Here is a 24,522-nt window from a genome sequence, read left to right as displayed (position 1 = left end):
CGTATGGGTATACAATGTATAATTGACTTAGAAAAACAGAATTTTTTTACACGCTGCCTTGTAAATATTCGACCAGCGAACAAGATAACAAATTTGTAGCAAATCATGAGAATTAACAAAGGCATACATAAAGAAAGTTCCTTAATGCTTGTACCGATTTCTCTGGGCTTCTAGACTTTTGACCGGAGAAGTCTGTGACGATTTTGCCAGAAACTCGAACAGCTTATGCGCATCGTATGGAAGAACTTGCACCCAGTCCTTTCTCTCCAACAGGTCAAAAAGTTCCTGCAACAACAAGCTTCCTTTGAGTGTAACGAGCGATCCAATCAAAATCAATTTCCGCTTGGCGCGTGTCACCGCCACGTTGACTCGGCGCCAGTCTCTCAGCAGATCTCCTACGTTGGAGTGCTCGTTACTGCGAACTAATGAGACGATTATGCACGCCTTGTCTCTGCCTTGGTATTTATCCACAGTGTTGATTTCAATTTCATTCTGCTTGCTACTGTGAAAGACTTGAGTAATAAGCTTGAGTTGGTGCCTGTACGGCGAAATTATACCAAGTGACGAAGGCTTGAGGCCAGCTTTCAAGAGTGCGCATGCCAACTGGTGCACCAACAAGGCCTCTGTCTCGTTAGACACCAGGTGTTCCGCACGATTCTCAGGCGCGGGGACTCCGTCTGTGTCCAGGAAAACCACTGGTCGACTTGGAACGAGTGCATCAAGAAGCCAGTTATCTGGGAAAAGAAGGATTCAGATCAAACTTAATTGTAGTTCTTGCAATGAATGTATTTTCTTATTGACTTATCTCAGTGACCCTCGTTGTAAAAAAGTGAATGACTGAAAATGCTACTTGAATGATCACAAATTTGTGTGAAATAGAGTACTGTTGTTGCTGCCGATTGACTTTAAAAGTGCTCCTTTGCTTAACATAGAAAGAAAGTTTTAAGTCCCCAATTCATCCATTTTTCACTACAATCCCTCTCCCCCCCATCCCCGTTAAAAAGCGCCCCGAAAAAGCCTTTTGAAGAACTATTAGTACAGGACTCGAGATAAGAATTTTATGGTTGGTAAATGAACCTTGTGTGATCTAAATGCAAGGTGAAATTGTCCTTTAATGGTTTCATAAAAAGTGTGGTTATCAATGGGCATATTGACAACACATTTAATCACCCCAAAAAACGTTTGGTCATAAGCTAAATCCAAGTACGTCAACTCTCTAAAACGGACGCCGTCGGGACCGGCTTCAACTGTCCGTCTAAGAGAGTTGTCCGTCTTAAAGGAGGTTAAGTTACCGTAAAATGACTGAAAAACGGCAAGAACGGGACCAACACTTGGTGTCCGTCTTAAAACGGTATCCGTCTTATAGAAGTGTCCGTTAAGAGAGATTGACTGTAACGGCAGATACATCAAAACATCTGTTTTGCATACCTGTAACACCAGAGGTACTGTCCTTCACATAAGCGACCAATTCGTCCCAGTCAGGCAGCTCTAAGACAGCACTTGCCACGCACTGTGTGCCGCATTTTAGCCTGTGTTCATAGATAAGCGTGTTCGACAGCTCCATGATGTCTTGATTCATTCGATACTGGTGCTCTAAGCTGATCACCGCGTGAGGGTGACGCTCTGATAAACGTTTAAACAAACTAATGTCCATCCCTCCTTCTCTGTTGATGCAACAGGTTTACGTGTTAAAGCGAGTTTACTCGAACAATCTTTATGTGGCAATTTTTGTGACAACTTTTATCTGCTCGTGTACATGAGAAAAATTGTTTACTTTTTATGTAAAAATATATTTCCTGACAAGCTGGCGTGTTAGCTTTTATGTGACAAATAAATGTTGTCACATAAGAAAATTGCTCGTGTAGACCACTCGCCACATAAAATGTGGCAACTTGTGCGTCAGCATATATGGTCCCCAATCTCCCAAACTCCCACTGCGCACTATGCGCGCGTATCTCTGCTGTCCAAGGTCATTACTAGCGCACTAAACTTTGGATTGCCGACAATTAATTGTTGTGTCATCCACCCGTGTAAACCCAGCTTTAACAGAACATCGCAACACTGACTCTAAAATGCAGTTTGTGAGAATTTGAACTCAATTGGTATTGGAACTCAACTAACCTGGCTTCAACACTTTGTACCAAAGGCGGCAACTGATAATGATCACCCACTAAGATGAAGACACGAGCGTGTCTCAGAGGACCAATACACACGGGCTGCGTGATCTGTGAAGCCTCGTCCACGATACAGTAGTCAAACGAGCGCTGAGAGAAAAGGGCGTGGTTCACACCCAAACACGTGGTCGCCACTACGGACTAAGAAAAAAGGTGGTAGAAAATTACTACCTTTATTAAACCCCAGGGATCCCTTTCTAAAAGGTAGAAAGGGAGTCTTAAGGGAGTGGCTGGCCTAATTATCAATGGCAAAGACATCGTTCAGTTCAATTCTGTTCTCTATTCAACCAACCAGAACAAACTTGAACTTTCCCGGGCTTGACGCAAGTTTCCCCGTTTGATACTGGCTATATGTTTTCTCGGGCTTGACAACGGTTACATTTTGTCACGCGCTTAACACCGGGTACACGTTTTCCCGCGCAAAGTTTCCCGCTCTGTCCATTTACATAATAGTTACATGTTTCCGCTGTTTGTCACCGGTTACTTGTTTTTTCTGCTTTTGCTTTGTCATCTGATATATTTATTATGCTACCTCCGTTGTTGTGGTTTTAGTTTAACGCAATCACTGATAGATAACACAGATCACAGATAGTAACATTAATGACAGAACGATAATCACAGATAGTAACATTACCTTGGATTCATATAATTGCCTCAGTTCATCGACAGTCTTGATACCTTCTGCAGCCCTTTGTGCGCTGTATGACTGTAACTCAGGAAGAATCTTATGAACCTGACCAAGGCGAATGAAATCCAAATTTGCCTGAAGGGAAGACGAAGAGGAAAATGGGTTATGATCAGGTTTAATTCTCCAAATCCGGTATGACCTGTGAAGGAGGCGTTTCTTGGAGTAATTTAGTCTTGTTTACAGCAAAAAGTGCGTAACTTCTTTGTTTTCGTGGTGAATAAGAAGTGTCGCCGGGAAAGGTGTTTTTTTTTTTTACTTTTTTTTTTATTGTTTAGTTTACTTAGGCTAAATATCAGCAGGAACGCTTGACTACATGGACTAAAACTTATGCAAGAGAGATTTAAAAAGTAAGGCCCATGCCAAACGTCGAACTGATCATGAACATAAGACGAACTGAACTGAGCGAATTAAGTTCATGATAAGTTCGACGTTTGACTCAGTTAAGTTCGTCTGACTGAATTAAGATTGACCAACACGTTCTATCCGTCTGCTTCAGACGATCGACTGTGGGACAAATGTCGACCTTTTCGTAAAACAAACATAAAGGATAATTAAAATTTAAAATTTGAATAAGAATGTTTTTTAGCCTGTTTTTTCGCTGCTCTGAATTTGGTTCGACGGCCGGTTCAACGAATTATGTTCGACGTTTGACGCAACAGTCGAGCTTAACCTGTTTGGGTCGACCAGAATTTCAATTTTGTTTGTCTCCTGTGAAGTTCGATGTTTGGCCTGGGCCTAATTAACTTACATACAGCCATGCTAACAGGAAAAGCGAACACAACCGAAACCTCTTCAGTTGAGCTTTAGCAAAATGTTGTCCACAGCTGTATGATTATAACTATTAAGCGGCAACTTATGCAAGTAAGATTAAAAAATAGACAAGTGGTCAAACAGTCACGCTAACAACAAAGATGAAAACAAAACCTCTCTGTGCTTCAGCAAAATGTTGATCACGTGTGTATGAGTATAACTAGTAAGCAGCAACTTATGCAAGAGAGATTAAAAAAAAAACAACTTGTCATACAGCCACGTTAATTAACAGCAAATATATGAACACAAACCTCTTTAAGCTTCAGCAAAATGTTGTCCACAGCAGTATGAGTATAACTAGTAAGCAGAACAGATTTGCCGCTTGCCACCAGCACACGAACCAGGCAGGAGATGGTAGTGGTCTTTCCCGTGCCTGGCATGCCGAGGATAAGGGCATAGTGGTGGGCACCCAGAGCTTTGGACACCGCCTTGCGCTGCCCTGAGTTCAGTTCCTGCAGGATAGACTCCACAGCTGGATCAGATAAGGATTTCTGACTTTTGCTGCTTTGAGATCTTTAAAAAACGCAAATCACAAACATCTCGATTAACAATTATTTACCGAAGAGGAGGTGAATAGTGGTGGATATCCACCACATTCCGACACTGGGTGAATATCGTTTTAAACACATTGCTGGGACACTTTCGGTGCGACGCTAAGGAGTTGTTCTCTTGCTGCTCGGGTGAATAGTACGCTTCTCTCGTTCAGCGCACGCGACAAGCATTATTCACTTGTGTGGTATATATCTAGTAGAAAATTTTACGCGCGAATTGAAACAGGTCATTTTCCGGGCTAGGACACGAGGGGTATTATAATCTCTCATGTCTAGGCTCTCATACTGAAAGTATCAAGAGGTAAAAGTCGAGGGGACAAACAGATTACAACACCTACTGCTGCTTGTTACAACAAAATATGAAAACATTTGCATTTGTTACTATACCAGGGAACGGTGGTGATTTTAGCAAATCTTTGTAGCAGTCAGTAGCTGTAACTCGCGTTTGGGGAATACAAGCGTGAGTGGCGAGGCCGGGAGAACGACAGGCAGGAGTCTAGAGGCACCACGAAAGTGCAAACGTGAGCCTACTCGCTTGCCAGTCAGATCATTAGGTGCCCGGTTACTCAAAAACGTCCCCATTGAAAATCGCTGCCTCAGTTGACAATAAAAAGGAGCTCATTCCTGATTGGAAGATATGGCGCAGGAACAAAACGCGTTGGTTCCACTTCTACGTCTTCTAGGTTGGCAACATAAACACATGTTGTTCTAGTCTTTCTTTATATAATTTATCTAATATTTTTTTTTCAAACACGCGAATGGTCTACGGACAATACGTCAGTGCCGCAGTGTTGACTTGAATAGGACTGAATGTTTTGAAGGAATGATTACCATTTTGATCACCTATAGAATTACTTTGACGTTTTACAACTTAGCACAGATCGTCCGAACAAGGGCCTTGCAAGAAAAATATTACACATATTTGAAGGAAAATAAATACATTATCCACTATTTGGCTTAAAAAAGGACGAATATTTGTCCTTGGACACTATCTGCTTCGAGGAGCGTAAGAAGCTTTTTCGAAGACCGAAAAGCGTTCTCTCAGAGCGAAGCTTGAGAAAAACTGCGAGCTTCGAAGAACAGGTAACTTCGGCATACAAATTCCGGCGTATCTTTGAAAAACATGGGGAATTTTATAACTCTATATCTTTTGCAAGCTACAAAGAAACTTACGGTGTTTGCTGTGTGAAAAACTCCGTGATATCCGACGTTTGGCTCGACATGCTAACAGTATCATTCCTTCTTTTCCTTGAAAACACCGGAGGCTCCAAGTCAACCACTTGGCGACGCAGCTGAGCATCTCTGTCTGAATCCCCCTTAAACAGTTTCGCCATGTTGGACCACAGGGTGGTCAGGGTGCTGTACTCCTCGTCTTTGTCAAGGCGGTAGAGCTTGGAGCTGGTTTCTTCGGTCTGTGCATTATACCTGGGGGCAAGGGTGAAATTGTTATCAGCAGTTCATATGATTAGAGCAATTTTCGATTGAGTATCGAAAGTAACCCGGATATTGTTTTTGTTTTGCTTCACTGCGCTTGGTGATAGGTTAAAACTGAGATCGCGCGCTACTTCCTTGACCAGTCAGAATTAAAACCAAAACCAATCGTGTCTCACTCTCGCACGTTTTTCCGCGCTTCGCATGTATTTGCTTCAAGTTTTGGTTGGTTAACTGGATTGCCTGTGTCCTTTGTTATTGGCCAATAAGTGATTACTTTGGTTTTTTTTTTACCCGGCTCCACCAAAACCCCCCTTTAATTTAATATTTTAAAGGTACAAAAAACAAAACTTTGTTTTCTTAACTACCACGGTTAATCAACATGAAGCAGCTTCCATGTAATCACTCATAGGGCACACTAGTTTTCAAAACATGAAGTATTGTCTTAGCGAGAGAAGGCTTGCCAAAACTTTTGTAACAAACTAAATTGTCAAAAATTTCAATTGCTGCAAATGGTACTCGAAGTTGTTTTTCTTGTACATCACGTCTGAAAAACTTACTTTGTTTCAAAATTCTGATAATCATGGTGTAGTATCCAGTCCTTAACTTTACCTTTTAGTTAAGTCTCTGTCCAGTAAGACCACAACTTCAGTCTTTTTCACCTCGTGAATATAGCCTGTTTGAATGAAACAAATAACATAAATTACGTACAGGCTGGACGCTACATACTCACTGTATTTCATGGCAAAACATTTCAGTAACGTGAAATGGTCAAAGCCAGTTTTAAAAATCTGTTCAAGGTAAACAACCCAGTTGTGCCAACGAGTTATTTAATTTTTATTATTATTTTAAGTTTCTATCCTTTATTTAAAACCATGATCGGTTAAAAGCAGCTGAAAACATTACCGGAAACAAACTGACCGTAATTCAATACACTACAATCTTTTACACACTCGTGTGTTCAGGATTTTCTAAAGCACTTAACATAGTTATAACTTATTTTTTTAGACACACTTCTACAAGCAAACACTAATTGTATGCAGACAGGGTTTGCGTACGTTTTTTTCTCCAAAGCATTTTGCTAGTTTTTATACCTAATCGTACCTTTTTGGTACGCTTCGGTAGCATATCAGGCGAGTTTGGTCGAGCCATGGTTCGTATTTTGGCGAGACGCAGTCGAGCCAAAATACCCATGACGAGACCAAACGAGCCTGATATGCAGCCGAAGCGTACCAAAAAGGTACGATTAGGTATTTACCGTACCCAAATTCAGCCAAAAACCCGGTTATATTTATTGCTCTGTTGAAGCCATGCTTGCAAGGTACGTACTGCAAATTGTGTTGACTTGGTCTTCAACACTTTTACCAAGTTCCTCTTCTGCCTTTTTTCCACTCTTTGTTTAGAGTTTCATTTTCTTAATTTTCAAAATCAAAATTAAGCAAAAAATTTGAAAATTACGGCTCCATTTTTTCAGTCTGAATGTCTTGAGCAGTACTCGTCGGCAAACATCGCGCAATTGGCGAGCGCGCTCAAGTTTGGTTTTGACGGGAAAGTTTTCTCCTTTTACGACCGCTAAACACCGCTAAATTTAAATTACGAAGTTCTGTTTTATCGGTAAAACCTCTTTTCAATTCATCGCACAGTAACACTACTTTACTTCAAAGTGACCGTGATATGGTGGCATATCAGGTCAGTGACTTGATATCGTAGGATAACAGGACAGTAGATCGCGCTTCTGATTGGCTACTTGCGAATTTGGGTACGGTAATCCAGCCAAATTATCCTCCCGTAACAAGAAATAAGACTATCTGGTAAAGATTTCAATAACAAAAGAACTTGTTTCAGCTTAGGCAAAATTTCCGACTTCAAACATTCACTTCTTTTTTTCCGGACTTTTTCCTGGTCTGGAAAACTACTTTTCCAGATTTCCAGATTCTTTACGAACCTTGTGCAGAAGTCAATTCAAAATTTTACTCACCTGCCGCAATAGCAGTGGCTCCACTATTCTCTTCACTCAGAATGACACGCTCTCCCACAGTTATGGGTACATCTTGCAATGGTGTCACACTGGGATGGTCCACGGAGCGCTCAAACTTGTGTCTAAAGTAACGAGTGTTGGCAATCACTGAGTCACGATCGTGTGGCTTCAGGACCATGCTGCTGAAACAACGACCCAGTTTTTCCCTCTCCCATCCTTCTAAACACCAAATTTCTCTTTGGTTTCTTTTCTGTTCCATCTCTTTTCCTTCTAGACAAACCAGTTTATACCAGTCTGTAAAGTAGTTGACATAGGTTTTGGACATGTGGTCTGTCTTCTCGTCAAAAAATGAACCCAAACCGCTGGTCTTGCCGTCTCCTTGTTCTGTGGCTTTATGGAAGGTGGTGCAGTTTTGAGCCTGAGAACAACGCTTGCAGGTGTTGAGGTCTTTTAACATTGCTGTAAAAAAAAACCCAAAATGTATAAAACTGTTACAAACTTATTTTTAGCTTGATTCCCGAGTTAGCCTTAACTAGTAGCCTAGGCATCACATTACGTTTTCGCTCCAAAAAAAAAAAAAAAAATCCGCATTTGCCGCCTCCTGTTTGTCGTTTCTACAAATACATGTATGGAACGTTTCTTGATAGACTGTTAGGGGTTTGTGTTGCTATTAAGCTTTATTTTGCGCGGAAGTGGCAAAGAGCAGTAGTGCGTACATTTCACTCGGAAGGAAAATATATAGCTCTGGGCTCAGTTGTTCAAAGGGTGGATAGCGCTATCCAGCGGATAAATCACTATCCAGTGAACAAGTGTTGACAAAAAAAACATACTACGCTATCCACTGGATAGTGATTTATCCGGTGGATAGCGTTATCCGTCCTTCGAACAACTGTTCCCAGTTGCTTTTTTCCAGCAGTCAATAGACCTATCATTATTTACACACATTTTCTCGTAAAGTACTAGGTTGATGTAAAGCATCAGAAAAAAGGCTGTTCTTGTCTGCCTTTTTTCTGCTTGCCTTACATCAACCTAGTACTTAACGAGAAAATGTGTGCCTATGATAGGTCTATTCCGTACATGTGGGCTCCTATTAACTACTTTTACATCCGTCAAACAACTACAATCACCATATCGACTTGTCACAGCGCCCGCAACTTTTACAGCAATGTGATGGTTCTGTCTTTTGCGATGTTGTGTTTGCAGCGGGAAATCTTTCATTCGATTCAATTCTATCTACAATTATATCTTCAATTTTACCTACCTGGCATAGTGCCTGTAGCTCCTGCCCTATTAAGGGTCAGGTACCGTGCAACCTCATTCCTTTTCATGACCAGGGCTCTCTTCTCATGGAGGAAACCAGGCACGCTTAGCATGTGAGCTGACTTCATGTAAAACAATAATCCTGCATCAACTGCTTGAGAGTAGCGATCAGACATGAGTAATGTGTACAGGATCACTTGTGCTCGGTGTTCAATTGAACCTGGTGATGCAAAATGATGTCAAGGATGCTATTTAATTCAAAAACTGATAACATTCTTTTCAAGAGGGTAGCACTAGGCTAATGCATGGTTAATAAGGGTGGCCCTCTAAAAAAGCCCACAAGAAATACAAAAGCAACTCACAACAAAAAATTAATGTAGAATTAAAAAAAAATGAGACGCAGCAAAAATCCTAAGACGAGCTCTCCTCTCCCTTTTGCCCTGTCTTAGTGAAATACTTTGGTATCATAACAAGATCGTTGTAAGCGACACATCTGGTATTAATTTGGTTTTAACATTCTAAAAACTTTTATCATTTGCAAGTAAAAGGTTTGCTGGAATCTGTGCCATGTGGCATTGAGAGGTGGTGCTTTACGCTTAGAGTCCAGTCGCCCGAAGCATGATAAGCTAATCCAGGATTAGTGTGAAATTTGATTTCAGTCATTAGTGTGAAATTTGATTTCAACTTTTCAGCGAGGTTTTCTGCTATATTTTCTGTCTTCCAGTTTGAATGTGGACTCAAGCTCCAGAGAACATTAGCAGTGAAAAACCTTTTTATTCAAGTGAAATTAAAGCCTAGACCAACATTTACATGTAAACCTGGGTTGGTGTTAATTGCTTTTCAAACAACCCGACCCTGGAGTGCATCGTTATTTGCACTGCTAACTCAAGTAAGCAAAGTTGGATAACAATATATTACCATTAAATAATAGTTATTCTCACTAAGCTAATTTCAGCAACACGTATTATTGTTTCAGCTTACCTAGTTTGGTGAACATTTTCCCTGTCTTCAGCTCTAATGGCAATACTTTTGACTGCACCTGGTTTCCTGTGTCAGGTCTGTGCCGTCTGATTTTAAGTCTTCTGTCGATTTTAACCTCAACAGTGGCATCAACTTTGCCTTAAAAAAGAAAAAGATCAATAGAAATCAACCCTGCCAAACAGTTCTGCATGCACATGAATATGGATGGCGAATGGTAAAATCGAGACTCGGAGAGATGCTGAGACTCCATTGAAAATCTGTGATTGAGATTAGGATTAGAGACCCAGATAGAAAGAACACACAAAAAAAAAAACAAGACTTAGTGACTCCTGGTAAAGGCTTTGGGGATTTAAAACCGGATCAACAGTTTCCGTGAACCCCCAATTTTTGTTGGTGGCATTCACCTAGACAAGGAGCAGTCCCTCTTTGTAAGAGACGAAAAAAGTCACAAGTGATCACAGATCAAACTCGAGGAAGAGTACTGAAAATGTGTCACATAGTGGTCATGGCCACAGAATTCCTTTTCAAACAAACTCATCTTTAAAAGACAAATAAAGGATTTAAAAGTTAATTGATTTTTTTAGAAACACAACAACATTATGATTGACAAGTTTCACCAGAAAATAGAATGAACATTGCTGAGTGATATTTGTTCAGTGGCTTGTTGTATAGCCTGCAGCTTGAGCTGGAGTTTTTGGTGGTGTGCACTTGAATTAAAAAATGCAAGTCAAAGGAGGTGGTACGGGGACGATTCACTCGCTTTTCACCCTGACTACCACTCCTTTCCAATTTCCCACCAATATATAGCCAGCCGTCCCTCATAAAATATGCCTACACTGCAGACTAGCTTGTTGTGGTAGGGATGTGACATCCCACATGGCAACATTACTGCAGGACTTGGATCCTTCCTTAAAGACCCACCTTTGAGACAAATGGCAATCATTTGCCTGTTAATGAACAGATATATCCAATAAATTAAAATGTAAAAAATATGCCAACCCTTTAATCCAAATCTTGGTGACCAGATGTTCTCCTCTATGTCTTTAAGTGCAGACACACAGACACTAGGCTGCTCAGCATGCTGTGGGTACTCAGGGGTCTTAAAATCCATGGCCCCAAAATCTGGGTGGGGAAAAGGAGCCACAAATTTCTTGGCCCAGTCACAGAGAAGTGGAATATTCTCCTTGAGCTTCTCCATGGCCCAGTTCTCTGTCTGTCCCAAGCTGTATAGGTCATCCAAGTAAGAAAGCTTCTGTAGAAGTCCACTGGCTCTTTTCAAAAGGGCATCGGTTGAGAATTCTTTAAAGAAAAATACAGTAATATTGTGATAAATCCAGTATGACAAGAGTAAAAACTTACTTGTATGCATGTAAAAGAATCAAACATGAAATGAAATGTATGACAGTCCATGTAGGAGAGGAAAGGTTTAGGATTAACTTAACATTTTTGGTTGCTTCTACGACTTCAAAGAACTATGATTCAAAAGGGTGTTCACTCAAAAATATCGTTAATACCAAATACTTTCCTATTGCACAATACTCTCCAATTTATGGTCAGCCTAAAAAAGATATGGATTGATGAAGCATTTAGAAGGCAAAAGCTTGTACTTGTGTACTGGGACACAAATTTCCAGAAAAAGGGTGGGCAGAGATTGAGGGCCATTTTGCTTTCCTTCTTCGTGATGGAAAAGAGACTAGGTGAAGCAAGCGTCGCATAGTGTACTTACAGGTATATCAGAGAGGCACTTACATTGTATGTTCAGACAACAACAGCTAATACACTGAAGCTTCAGAAGAATGCTCCAGAAGCAATACATGTAAAGCATTATAGGAACAATACAAATCTGGTTTGAAGCAAGATACTTAATTGAGATTATGATGTTTGATGAAGTAGTTTCAAAAAAGATAGTTAAATAACTAAGAACATGTACAATGTTTTCTTGTACCAGAATGTACATGTATACTAAATAAAACTTCAGTTTAGGGACTGGTCAATAAGTACAGGGGGGGGGGGGTGGGCCGGAGCAGAAAGGGAGTGGGTCATCAGTTTTTGAGCCCTCGAAAAGGGGTGGGTTATGTAATTTTGATCTACACGTAGGGGGTGGGTCATCTTATTTATTCACTAACTTTAAACTGTTATAGTTCCAAGAAAAGTTGTATTCATCAGTATATAAAATTGATAAATTTCTCCATGTGAGCAGTTTTAAATGAATTTCTAGCGATTTCAAAAGGCCCAAATATAAAAATTTCCCGGGGGAGCATGCCCCCTGACCCCCCTAGATGACTTGTGATCATAATATCAGTTTTGCTTGTCTCTCTTCAACCTGCATAGATTCACGCTGGGCTTTAGGCCTTTTAATACCAGTAAACTCTTTAGTCAAACACTTTGCAAATATGAATGATGGACAGTGGTTGAAGTTTCTGTTATTAATTTCTGTATAAAAATATGAACTCTTCAATAATTGATTATGAATTAATATTAGATACTGATTCAGTTTTCTCACATATGTTTGTGTCTAAATTTCCCCATGGACTTTACACACAAATATGGCAAACTTACAAAAGGCTAGTATAAGAAGCGATAAATTCATCCTTCTTTGGTGTGTAAAGAAAATGGAAAAAGAGGTACATGGTATCCTAGTGTCCATCAGGGAAAATGTCTATGTAGGGAATTTCACTTTAAAAGCTGAAGTCAAATAAAAAAATCTCCAACTCCTAACAGATGATAAAGAAATGATTGGTCCCTATTTTTTTTTTAGCAAAGGGGGGTGGGTCATGTAATTTTCAACCCCCTATCAGGGGTGGGTCAATCAGTTTTGAGCCAGAAGGAAAGGGTGGGTCACAAATTTTTGAGCCACCACTTTTCCAATTGCTCCGGAAAACCCCCCCCGGTACTTATTGACCAGTCCCTTAGCCACTCATGCTTGGAAACAGTCATACATACCATTAAATTCCATGGCTAAATCAAACAGATCATGAAGAAGAGTTCCAATCAACATTGCCTCATTTTGGCCTTCAGTGCGAAATCGCTCATTGAGTATGCTCTGACGCAAACACTTTGTTGCCATGGAAACAGTAGTTCCAGATACTAAAGTATCAGGATGGACAACAAGGTAGTGGTCAGTTGAGTTGTCAAGGACGCACATCCCTGTCTTTGAGTCAAATGTCCCTGTAAAGGCCAGAAAACTAAATGAATTACATAAATTAATGAAGAGTGGTTTCCAAATGAAGATAAAACATTATAAAATAAATTGGGTGCTGGACTTGTAATCTGGAGGTCTTGGGTTTACATCCTTCTCCCTGCCACTAAATTGAACTTGGTCCCCAATTAAACTCCTTCACACTTTGTATATAACTAACTCGTCAGCCTCCCACGAACCGGTGGGATTTTAACAAGTTTCTGTTTATTTACAGTATTTGTTTGTTTATTTATTCTAGGGCCACAATGTAAACTACTGGGACACCAGTATTTGTGATGATCCTATTAAGGTTTTTTTTTCACTTTAGCACTATAAGGGTAACCAGCAATGGGTTAGCATCAGGTAGAGTAGCATTACTTCTAGCGACTTAATGCGACAGAAACTAGAGTTAAGTGCCAGAAAGATTATGTTCGGGTATTGTAATGAGGGATGAACTCTTGAAAACTGTCAGGATTTGATGATTAAGTATGCAAAACAACCATACCTGTGATATGCACAATGTCACCTGGTTCAACTTCGCTCATCTCCCATTCTTCCCTCAGACTACAGAACTTCTCCTGACTTAAGGTTTCTTCAAACAGTCTAAGCACCTTCTCTGACAAATGTCTTCCATACTTAGCCACAACTTCATCACCCAACAGTTCTCTGCGTGATACCTCTAGTACCAAGAAGCGACTGTAGCCAGCAGCTCCAGATGGGGAAAGACAGGTGTTATTAGTGAGGGTGCATTTATTTTGAAGGTCCTTGGATATCTGATTAGCATTTTGGGAACCCTTGACAGGAGAGAAGAGTGCTTTACATGAACTGCTGTTGCTGTAAAAATAAAAAAAAGTGAAGGATTAGAGTTAAAGGCTATGAAGTTGCATTGGAATTGCACAAGTTTAACTTGATTTACGTCAGTCGAAGACATACTTCAGTTGTCCAAAATACACATATTTAGTTGAATGGGGCTCAATATCATAAGGGCAAAGTTAACCTTGAGCCAATTGTGGTCAGCAGTCTTCCTTATCGGCTTGGCTTTTAAAGACCTGTGGGGGCCCTTGGGAGATTTGCAGGACTTTTGTTGTGCATTGCATTACATGTGCAGTTAATCTTTGCAGATCAAATCTCTTCTCATGCTAGCGAATCTTTCCACCCGTTTTGCTGGTATCTCAGTAAGTTTCTGAGCAAACTGTACACACTGAAAACCCATGCATTCACCCTTTGATAAGGATAACAAAATATTCTTAGTCCCATTTATGGGATGCAACTTACAGACCATAAACTTTTCTATATGTTTTGTGTGCAAAGTTCTCAGGCCATTATGATGTGGGTGTACTGGACACCCGGCCCCTCTACAAAATGGGTCGGGTGGTACAGGAAATTCAGAAAACTTTACATTGACATGCTTCAGATTTCTAGTGACTTAATTAAACAAGACCCAAAATAACAAGAACAGTCTTATGCACCTACTGGCATGATGAAAATTGATGATGATGATGATGATGATGATGATGATGATGATGGAAGTATGGAGAAAAGTGTGTAAAACAACCAGAGTCATTTCATTGGGAGAAGACCTACCTTGCACTGTGCAGATTTTCTGGACAACTGATCATAGGTGACCACTCGACACCATCTAGTAAATTATCCAACTCTGCCGCATCAGCAAGACTGTCCATTGAAGTATTTGCCAATGCCTTTGATGGGGTCTTAGTCTGCACAGGTAAGTTACTTATTCCTGGAGATGAACTTTGAAGCAAGGATTTGTGGATGTTTGATTTAATTGGAGATTTAAATTGCTCAGTAATATCCTGAGCTACCTCTATGGCAGCTGTCTCAATGTCAGTTGAAATGTGATCAATACTCATTTCTTGACGATTTGGCACAAGGTTCCCTTTTACAGATGATTCTAAACATTCCATTGATTCTTCATTGAGCAAACAATTCTCTAAGCTTGTGTCCAGCATATATTCTTCTATTATGCTTTTATCTTCAACCCGATTGTCTTTCAGGAGGTGTTGTTTAGAATCTAATGCCTGTTGACTTAAGTGCTCTACAGAATTGCTGCTCTGCATACCGGCACTTTCATCCATTCTTCCCCAAAGGTTACATTTCACGGCATTCTGAAAGGGAAATGGAGGCAATCCATTAAGTAAGGACAATGTTTAGAACCCAGGCATGGGCGGTGGCATAAATCAGGAATAAAAGAAATTGGTAAAGAGTATTTTTGGAGGATTAATAAACTATTGTGCATCTTAGGGGTTGAAGGGTGGGTTGATATTGATCATAAGAATGCTTGGGATGTAAATTCATGGCTTCATTTGTATGATCCCAATCACCTACATGTAGGATTTAGGGCATTGGAACTCCAAGTCTAGTCACTGTAATCATATGTTTTTTTTTAAACAAAACATTTTTTTATTACCAACACAAGTGTAGAAATAGTTTTCAGTGAGTTGACAGCAAGCCTTTAACAGGCATTCCAGTCAGTAATAGCTACATGCTGTGTACTCCTTGATGTTATATTAGTGACTAGGCAAGTAATTAACCCAAGCATATCATGTTTGGTACCTTCGCTGGCAAAGGCAGTTCAGTTTGCAATCTCTTCTGTAATGGAGAGCTTCCCTTGGTAGCTGACCGTTTCATTCTTGATCTCAAAACAACACATTTCGATGGAGCAATAACAGGAGTAGATTCTTTCTGATCAACCGCCTCTGTTCCTTTCTCCACTTGCTTTTGGTTTTTGGGAGACTTTACTGCCGATCCACAGTTGTTCCGTCCTTTCAGAGGGCTTGATATCACCTTTGGTGGCTTTCCCTTTCTTGACAGTTTATACTTCTTTCTACTAGTAGTGCATGTTGTTGATTGAGTTTCCAGAGAGTTGCATGAAGTTGAAAGTAAATCTGACACAAAGGACTCTTTTCCATTATCTGTCACTGTTAGATCATATGTACTAAATGCAGTACCATCTGTTTTAACCTCTTCTTTCTCTTTCTGTTCAGAGTTGTAATAATTTTTGGCAGATAAGTGATCGCCAGAAACCTTAGCAACTGTGCTTTTAGCTGCTGAGGGAGCAGACCTTTGAGGATGGCAGTTTATGAAGCTGTGCTGTCCTACTGGAGACGGTGTCGGCGGAATGAGATCATCATCTTCTATAACTGTTACTTCATTATTATTAGCCAAGTCATTGCATTTATACCCATTAACAAATGAATTTTTCTTTTTTCCTGTCCTCCATGTTGATGATGGTGGTTTTAAATCATTTACCTTGTCATTATTAACAGCAGGGGAGACGTAGCTGTGTTCTGATACAAGAGGGGAATTTTTAGCTTCATAATTCTTCTGATCCCTTGGTATAGATGGCAAAGTAGCTTTTTGTTCTGTTATCTTTGTAAAGAGTGGTTGTTCCGTGTTACCCTTCCCACTTGGTAACAAAGTTCTTGTCTTGTCATTTTTGCTTGCAGTAGTTGGGATAACTTTGGCTCCTTGTTTCTGACCAAAATTAGTACTTGCATTTTTTATCTTACTATCCTAAAGGTAAAAAAAAAACATATACAGGTATAATTAATATTTAACAAATAAAGAAGCCTAAGCCATGTTTTATACTGTCATAAAACACGACGGGCATTTGAGAACACGAGGGAAATGTAGAAAACATGAGCCGCAGGCGAATGTTTTCTACATTCGAGTGTTCTCAAATGCCTGGAGTGTTTTATGACAGTATAAAACATGGCTTAGGCTTCTTTCTTTGCTTTATGATATAGATTTTAGACACCGCGAGTGAAAAGTTTAATTAAAAATATGTACAACAAGAGCGAGTAAACAAAGATGAAAAGCAGAAAATAGTTTACGGGAAGACCATAAAACTGACACAATTTCATTCAGTATTCGACGTAAAATAAGGCTTAGCATTCCAGATAGGTTTGTTACCTTTTAATCTTGATCTTGTCTTTTTGAACTTCGATAAACTTCACCGACTGCACCGAGTGCAATTTCGTTTCAGCATAATATAGTAGTCTCGATGACATCCGTCCCTTGCTTCGTTCGACTTGAACAAGGCGTATAATTTCCAGAAAAGCTATTGCTTCGGATATTCCCGTAAACCTTAATTGTTGTCACAATCAAGTTCCAGCATGAATAGACGATTTAAGAGGAGATTGTCGAAGAAAATCTTCGAAAGAAAACTCTCTCGCTCGCTTTCCTTGCGAGTTTCATTCAACTCAAGCAGTGGACACCGCGCCACAATTTTTCCCGCCTCACTTCGTTTACATCAAAATGAAATGTCCAGTGGATTTATACTTAAAAAGGAATTTAATAAAACAATTATTCCATTCGCCCTTGTTGGATACGAGTGGTTATAGTCAACGAACAGTCAACGACGCGCGAAGCACTCGAGGAAAGCTGACGAAAAACAATAAAACATGATTTTTCTATGTTTTATACTCTGATAAAACATAGGTTTTTAGCCAATCAGAGCGCGCGTAGACTCCTATCTATATTATAAAACATAATAAACAGTTTAAACATTAACAAATCACTGGACACTGAATATTATTATTTTTTTCAATGAAGGGATACTGCCCAAATAACACCTTTCTGATTTTATTTTAATTTATTACTTGGATAGTCACATTATGAGAAGACAATGGAAGCCCTTGACAATGAGTTGTAAAGTTGAACAGTAAGGAGTTTTACCTTTTTGGTTGATAATTTGAGGCTTTTCCTTGTTCCATTTACTAAAAGAACAAAACAGAAAATGTATGTAGTACTCAGCTAAGTACTCTCTATTACGATGAAGAGAAAGAAATGCAACAGAGCTACACTAGTACTGTATGTGCATCAATACAACAGACTCTACTCTATGTGGTTGCTGGAATGCATCACCTGACCACAAAACAGGTAACTATTAGAGTTATAATGCATTTTGCTTTACAATAAAAAGAACTGTACATAGCAATTCATCATTATACATCAAAGTTATAAAAAATGACCCAACCTTTGGATTCTTGCCCGACAGTGGTCCAAAGTTGACAAGTGTCCTGCAACATAAGTTAACACAACAAAACATCTTGTCAACATACATTATAATTTATACAATATAATATTCCATGAAAAGTCGCACAATGACTGAGTTATTTTTCAAGTTTTTATTTCATTCAAGCCTTACTATTTATTGTATAGTTCGCCACACTGTATGTTTTTTTCTTTTTTTCTTATATTAAATAAAACTGTAAGATGTGCAGTCAAAGGGACTGAGATAAGCGTAAAACCTTAATGCAGTTAGGAATACACGTTAGTGCATTAAAGCCAAGGGGACTAGAGATGCTCCTTACATTGAATGTTCAAGTTGTTGTTTCACTAGGGAGTTATGCAATTTTGTTTACCCTGGGAGTGTTTTCTTGGCAGCAGGAGTTCTAATTAGAATTTTTTTAGTAGGCAGTGTCACACAGTTCTCTTAATTCTGACCCTTTCTCGGGCCAAAAATATGTCATTCTAGATCTGGTGCACTGCATACCTGCCAACTCTCCAGGTTTTCCTGGGAGTCTCCAAGTTTTTCATCAAATATCCCGGTCTGAGTTTCGGAGAGTATTCATACATTGCTCACATGTAAAATAATATCCTTACAATGCAAAGATTTCTAGACATCTCCAGATTTTTGCACTCTCGGGGCTGCCAGATAAGGATGCAGGGCTGCCATCATTACATTTTGAGCCACCTGTTGCCTCAATCTTCACTCCAGTTACAGACTTGTTGTTTTGTGGGTGCCTGGTGAATTATACCAACCACAGGCAAGTTCACGTGTAACATCAAGGCCCAAGCAAGCATACTCAGTCGAGCCCTGTGACGAGTGGTTTACACATCAGAAGAGGCCCTGCCAGGGGGGGGGGGGTTCCTGTGTCACTTGTCTAAATTTTTAATGTCCCGTTTCATTGTCTTGTCGCACTTCCCGTTGCTGTTGGTAGTTGACTATTAAAAAATTGCTTGTTTTTGTCAGAATTTAAGTTTTTCCAAAAGGATTGTGATTTGTCGTGATTTTATTTTATGTGCAGTCGCTACTTTTTGGGCCGTGTTGCTTGTCGGAATTTACCCTGACAGGGCCTCTCAGAAGTGGAAAAATTATTGTGCTTTGTCGCATCCAATGATGTATCTTTGGCTACTTTTGTAAAGCCTGATGAACAGTTTCATTGACATATGCTCTTGTGCTTTTGATTGAAGTCATAGCCAATTTCAGATTGTAAGGCAAATTAACTACTCCAGACCAAATTTCAGACCAAAACAGCAAGAGGGTACCCCCTCCCCCCGGAGAGTTTGGGAATGTCACGCAATACATTCTAGATGGCGTTTTTTCAGTTGGGGAGTATTGAGCAGAGATTGAGGGGTATTACAAGCTTAGGTTTAGCGGTAACATGCGCTTGTACGCTTATGTAATTGAGTAAGTCAATGGAGGAAGACAATAAATAAAACTTCATTCATTATTACAATTCACTGTAAGCAAAATTATAATTTAGCCAAGTGACGTGCACATACCTTGCTAAAATAACTTTTGATGGTTTGCTGAGCTGGGCCTCTTTCCTGGGAAAATAAAAACAACGGCGGGAAGTTAAGCTTAAAATATTGCCTTCCCGGCGGATGAAAACTTAGCGTTTATCGTTAAAACTGTTTCTCAGTCACCCAATCTAACCTCTTCTTCCGAGCTGCTTCTTGCTCTCTTTCCAGCTCCCTTGCTCAACTTCGGTTTCCCCATTGCCCTCTCCACAAAACAACGAGACGGATAGAGCTCAAATTGTCACAGCTCAACACAGATTTGGAAAATAAAAGCTTGCATGGTTCAGAATGGTTGCAAAACAGTCCGCTTGCTTGCGATTGGGAAGGTGACGATTTCCCGCCAAACCGCGCCGTCCGCCATCTTGACATTCAGCTAGTAGTTGCGTTATGTACCAGTCACCAAATATCCTATCCTACCCAGTCTTCCGCCTCTGTTACCACGGTTTGCAGTGATTGAAGTTGGTTCCACAGGGAAAATGATTTGTAAATCCACTATTAGTGGCCTCTGGTCTTGCTAAAACGTACTTTAAAACGTGGTTTGGGTACAGACTGGTAAGAAAGAAGTGACCTAAAACTTGAAGACGTCGGGCCGACCGTTAAAAACCATTGATCATGATTGCCGCGGGTTTTTTACATCTTTCGGGGGTGGAAGGGGAATAATGAATGACATCTTGGAGTATGCCTTTCTTTTGTTGTTCAAAGGTTATTTTGCTTAACAGTGCGTCCATCCTCGTAATTCTAGAATATTTTACACGAAAATTTAGAAAATTTCTCGTGACACTTTCCCTTTAAATAAACACAATTTGCTGCTGTGCTTATGTGTGAATGGGGTAGTAGTAGATTTGCCATTGTCCTTCTTTTTCCTATTTTCTTGTTTTCCTCTACACCTTTTATGCAGGCTAACCAGGGCAATGTTCCAGGGATTTGACTATTTCAACTACTGGTACAGGTCTTTTCCAGTGAAAAATAACTGCCAATCCAATTACACATAAAGAAATTCCCCAAAAACGAAAAATGCTGAAAAAAAGAACCTTAAAAAGAATCATGTCGTTTCCAGCCGAGTTTATGTTTTTTTTCTTTAGCATAAAGTCCGCTCGCCATTAATTTGAATGGCAAATTAATGCCGACATTTTGGAAGTCATTCACATTTATTCAAAAACGTTAACATCACACCATTGCAAAAAGCGGACACCTCTCGCAATTCCTGTGAGCAATATTGTGTGATCTCGGCTATTTTGTGCAGCGCACGCCAATTGTGAATTGTTAACCGTATCGTATGGTCTTCAAAAATTCTCATTCGGAGGGGAAAATGGTAGAAAACAAGAGTATCAGTGCATGTTTGTCACCTTTCAATAAGACCAATGTTTTTGCTTTTCTAAAAATCGCAACTATTCACGTGCAGATTGTAAAAACAAAAGCAAATAAAAATCCAAGCACAATTTGCTGTGTGTTGAAAACCTTGAGGTTATTGTGTCGGTTTTCACTTGCAGCTTAAAACCTTGACAAGGAGCACACGGCTACAAAATAACATACCCGTATCGGGAATACGGAGTCGACGAGAGCTGCTTGAATCGATTTAATTCACTTAAAACGACGGCGAGAGCTGAAATGACCAATATATATGTTTCCCCTATGGCTTCGCCTTCGTTTGAGTGTTTATCCGCCGTTGCGGAAAGGCCGCCAAACGAATTGTCTATAACTGGCCAGCAAATAAAACAAGACGTTCGAAACAGAGATGAAAACGAGAATGAATTGTTTGAAAGTGCGACGAAGGCGAGTGGGAAGATAAAAGGTATGTACTATATCTGACCGGTACAAATTAACTTTTTTATAAAGCAATGCAGGGAGACAAGTTTAGCTGAAACAACGACTAATGATACCGAAGGCTTTCTCGGGAAAGCGTCGGAAATATCCGAACGCTTCCGAAGTCTCAGCCGGCGAGCTGCGGCAACTAAATAACGAAGAGTTAATTGCTCTTGCATTTATTTTACTAGCATAACTATTAGAATTATTTATTTTTTAGTTGTGTCCCCTTATTAGTATCGGTACATTCTAGGCTACAAGGCTTTGACACTCTAAAAAAATTTTTATTTCATCATTCATTTCATTTCATATTTTATGACAAGGTCATGAGTTCGAGACACCGTCGGGCACAATCACAACCTTAAATGTAAGCGCCGGAACTCAGGACCGCAGCAGCCCGAAGCGAAGTCCCATTTATTGTTTCCATTCCTTTACTTACGGCGTGGGCGGGTCCAACGAGAATGTGGCAGGTTTTCAAAATGGTGAAAAAGCTGCTGTTGAGGTAAACGGAAACGCTGTTTGGGAAGACGAAAGCTTCGATGCTGATTCGCCTAATGTTTGGCACACAAGGGCAGTTGTGGACCCGGATGAGAGTGGATCACCCACAATCCTTTGTGAGTGGAACATGGGGGAAACTGCGGAAAGCGTTTCAAATGGTATGTTTGTCTCTCCCTCCGTTATTCATAAAACCCCGCACTGGGCTCGAGTTAAGAAAATTCAGACCTAAGATCACGATAAATTTGGCGTTGCGTGATTGGAATTGACCATAATTGTAACAACTGGAAATACAAAACATCTTTCAGCTGTGAGAGAATTAGCCCAGGGGGATACTCGGGATTTCAAGTGACGGAGATGATCGAATGGGGGCAAAATTCAAGACCCCGGCCCCAAAAAAACCCCTAGGGCTTCCAACAAAACCCAAGAAAATCGCTGGACCAAAAATTTACCCCCCAAACAAAAAAAAAAAACATTAGAAATTGAACGCTTGAGTTCAGAACTACGCAACCAAGGCACTACCACGAATCTTAAGATTGTTTTTAATACCCTCAAAAATCCTTACTTTAATCAAGCCACCCAAAAAATGCTTGCCAAATTTTCTTACCCCAAAAAATCCCGGAATCGAAAATTCAAACCCCAAACAAATCCTTTGATCGTCCCCGTCACTTGAAATCCCGAATACACTTCAATTTGCTATTTTTCAAATATCTATCAAATCAGGCATCGCAGTCATAACTGATTATGGCTCCTGATATAAACCCAGGCTAAAAAACAGCTAATCCATTTTCAGATTCGCTGTCATCAAAGGAAACCAGCATCACCGAGTCCTCCAATGCTTTCCAGTCCGAAAATAATGATAATGTCGATGTTCAAAACCTGGAAGCTGTCCACACAAACAGTACAGAAGAAATGAACATCGATCAACCACCGATACTACCATCCGCGCAAGAAAACGAGAATTCAACCGAGGGCTTTTGTGATGATCTGACAAAGGCACTAATCAGGAGGCTGTCACCCGAGGGTGCCGAGTGTCTCGCAGTCAACGCACAGATGTCAGACGCTACGGGAAATACCACGGGTTACCTCATGGTGCCAAACAAGCGAGTTGTCTCAGTACAGCGGAGGGATTTCATGGGCAGCGCTAGCCCGTCAGGTCGAATGGACGTGAAGGACTACTGGATGTGGGACGAGGTCGTAGAAGGTACGTAGTAAGAAACTACATAATCAAACTGTGTTCTTGTAGGTCAATTTACTTTCTCCCACCTGATGTCAACATATAAATTCATCTCACTGCTTGTTTCATGCACATTTTCTATACAGATAGCCGTTTAATAGGAGTTCGACTGTACTGTAGTACTCGTTATTAAAGAGTTTTGTCGTCAGTCATCTATGGGCCTGTTTATATGGAGGATAGTTGTCCCTGGTAGGGGGGTTACCCTCTCCCCCGAGCCATCTTTTAAGGAGCGTTTATATGAGAAAAGTTGTCCCTTTTAACTGGGCCACAAATTGGCCCTCCCGATTTCACGCATGCTCTGTCACAGAGAGCGCAAGTGTTTACATGGGAAAAAGTTGACTCGCAACCCAGGGTCAGCCTATCTTACGGCGAGTGACCCTCCACCTCGGGCCACCCTGCCCCCCCCCCCCCCCCAACTTTGCGATTTCTCTTATAACCGGGTTCGCAGCTATTTATAAAGAAATGTATGAAAAGCTCTCTCGCCCGGGCTCGGTACGGAGGGTTACCATCCTGCCAGGGTCAACTTTTCTCCATACTAAACAGGGCCTTCACCTTTTAATTCTATATAATTATTTATCCTTTCTTCAGGAAGAGAAGTTGTGGATGGCGATTATCAAGACCGCACTCCGTTGATAGGCCCAGAAAAATCTCACACGAGGTACATAACAGAGGGGGGCTTGGAGGAGGTGGAAGAAGGGGTCCCTGTCACGTGTTTCCCTTGTCGTCACTGTGTCATTCTTTGAGTTAAATTGTGCCGTGGAAACCCGATTCCTGATTTGATAAAAAAGGTGTATTACACATTAAGTACAGTCACAAAATGACTTTGAACGAAATTAACAGTAATTTAATGAATAGGAAATGACAGTGGCAAATGTTAACCTTACAGTAACGAGTAAGAATTGGGAAGTGTCAAGTGTAAACTCTGTCAAAATTAAACAGAAGACGAGTGTCTGTTGCGTAGTTCGTTGGTCCATAGAAATTGAGAGTGGTTTCAGTTCTACCCTTCCCCCCCCCCCCCCCACCCTTAACTATCATCAAAATTTCATAAAAAAAATTGACCTAACTTCCCTTTAAGAAATGTTAACCTTATTAGTCACTTGCAAAACACCGGGAACAGTAGTCTGAAGTGTCAGCCGTGTTCTCGGCCTGACGCCGGGAGGAGGGGTGCGGGTGAAAAGGTCCTTCTCGCCCGCGCCTCTCCTCCAGGGGTTAGGCCGAGAACACGGCTGACACTTCAGACTACTTGAACACGCATACTTCCATGCGGAATTCTCCAAGTTCAGTTGTTTTAAGGACGCATCGCTATTCACCGGATAAATACCAAGCTATTCCCAGGATAAGTGTTAAGAAAACATACCTTATTTTACTTATTTTCCGGGACTATCGC

At 40.4% G+C, this 24,522-nt stretch overlaps 2 protein-coding genes across 3 annotated transcripts; one reads left to right on the top strand and one right to left on the bottom strand.

Moving 5' to 3' along the window:
• Positions 1-2: 2 nt before the first annotated feature.
• Positions 3-19,951, bottom strand: LOC144646313 (DNA replication ATP-dependent helicase/nuclease DNA2-like). 2 transcript variants are annotated; one of them, XM_078505860.1, is made up of 19 exons: positions 19,737-19,951; positions 19,583-19,627; positions 18,051-18,093; positions 17,750-17,790; positions 15,626-16,585; positions 14,636-15,177; positions 13,557-13,885; positions 12,817-13,041; positions 10,873-11,172; positions 9,874-10,011; positions 8,894-9,112; positions 7,633-8,091; positions 6,267-6,330; positions 5,397-5,648; positions 3,924-4,185; positions 2,809-2,937; positions 2,122-2,315; positions 1,429-1,664; positions 3-734 (listed from the first exon to the last, which is right to left on the bottom strand). In XM_078505860.1, exons 1-19 carry the CDS (start codon positions 19,797-19,799, stop codon positions 142-144), a joined length of 5,094 nt encoding a protein of 1,697 aa, XP_078361986.1. In that variant the 5' UTR covers positions 19,800-19,951; the 3' UTR covers positions 3-141. The 2 variants fall into 2 exon arrangements, with proteins under 2 accessions (XP_078361986.1, XP_078361987.1); XM_078505861.1 differs by lacking the exon at positions 15,626-16,585.
• Positions 19,952-21,194: 1,243 nt separating this feature from the next.
• Positions 21,195-24,084, top strand: LOC144645611 (uncharacterized). Its single transcript, XM_078505177.1, has 4 exons — positions 21,195-21,392; positions 21,727-22,059; positions 22,692-23,102; positions 23,724-24,084. The coding sequence occupies exons 1-4, from the start codon at positions 21,209-21,211 to the stop codon at positions 23,876-23,878; spliced, it is 1,083 nt and encodes a 360-aa protein (XP_078361303.1). The 5' UTR covers positions 21,195-21,208; the 3' UTR covers positions 23,879-24,084.
• Positions 24,085-24,522: the final 438 nt, after the last annotated feature.

The sequence above is a fragment of the Oculina patagonica genome, chromosome 3 (genome assembly GCF_052425735.1).
Source record: "Oculina patagonica isolate OP01 chromosome 3, crgOcupat, whole genome shotgun sequence".
NCBI lineage: Eukaryota > Metazoa > Cnidaria > Anthozoa > Scleractinia > Oculinidae > Oculina > Oculina patagonica.
This window is presented reverse-complemented; position numbering and strand designations above follow the sequence as displayed.

Bases quoted from the DNA above. Each gene is read 5' to 3' on its own strand.
- LOC144645611 (XM_078505177.1), top strand. From the start codon at position 21,209: ATGACCAATATATATGTTTCCCCTATGGCTTCGCCTTCGTTTGAGTGT. The intron at 21,393-21,726 runs GTATGTACTATA...TTTTATGACAAG, and splicing joins GGCGAGTGGGAAGATAAAAG to GTCATGAGTTCGAGACACCG. The intron at 23,103-23,723 runs GTACGTAGTAAG...TCCTTTCTTCAG, and splicing joins GTGGGACGAGGTCGTAGAAG to GAAGAGAAGTTGTGGATGGC.
- LOC144646313 (XM_078505860.1), bottom strand. From the start codon at position 19,799: ATGGGGAAACCGAAGTTGAGCAAGGGAGCTGGAAAGAGAGCAAGAAGC. The intron at 13,042-13,556 runs GTATGGTTGTTT...TGGCCTTTACAG, and splicing joins TGACATTGTGCATATCACAG to GGACATTTGACTCAAAGACA. The intron at 8,092-8,893 runs GTAGGTAAAATT...TTTTTTTTACAG, and splicing joins AGCTACAGGCACTATGCCAG to CAATGTTAAAAGACCTCAAC.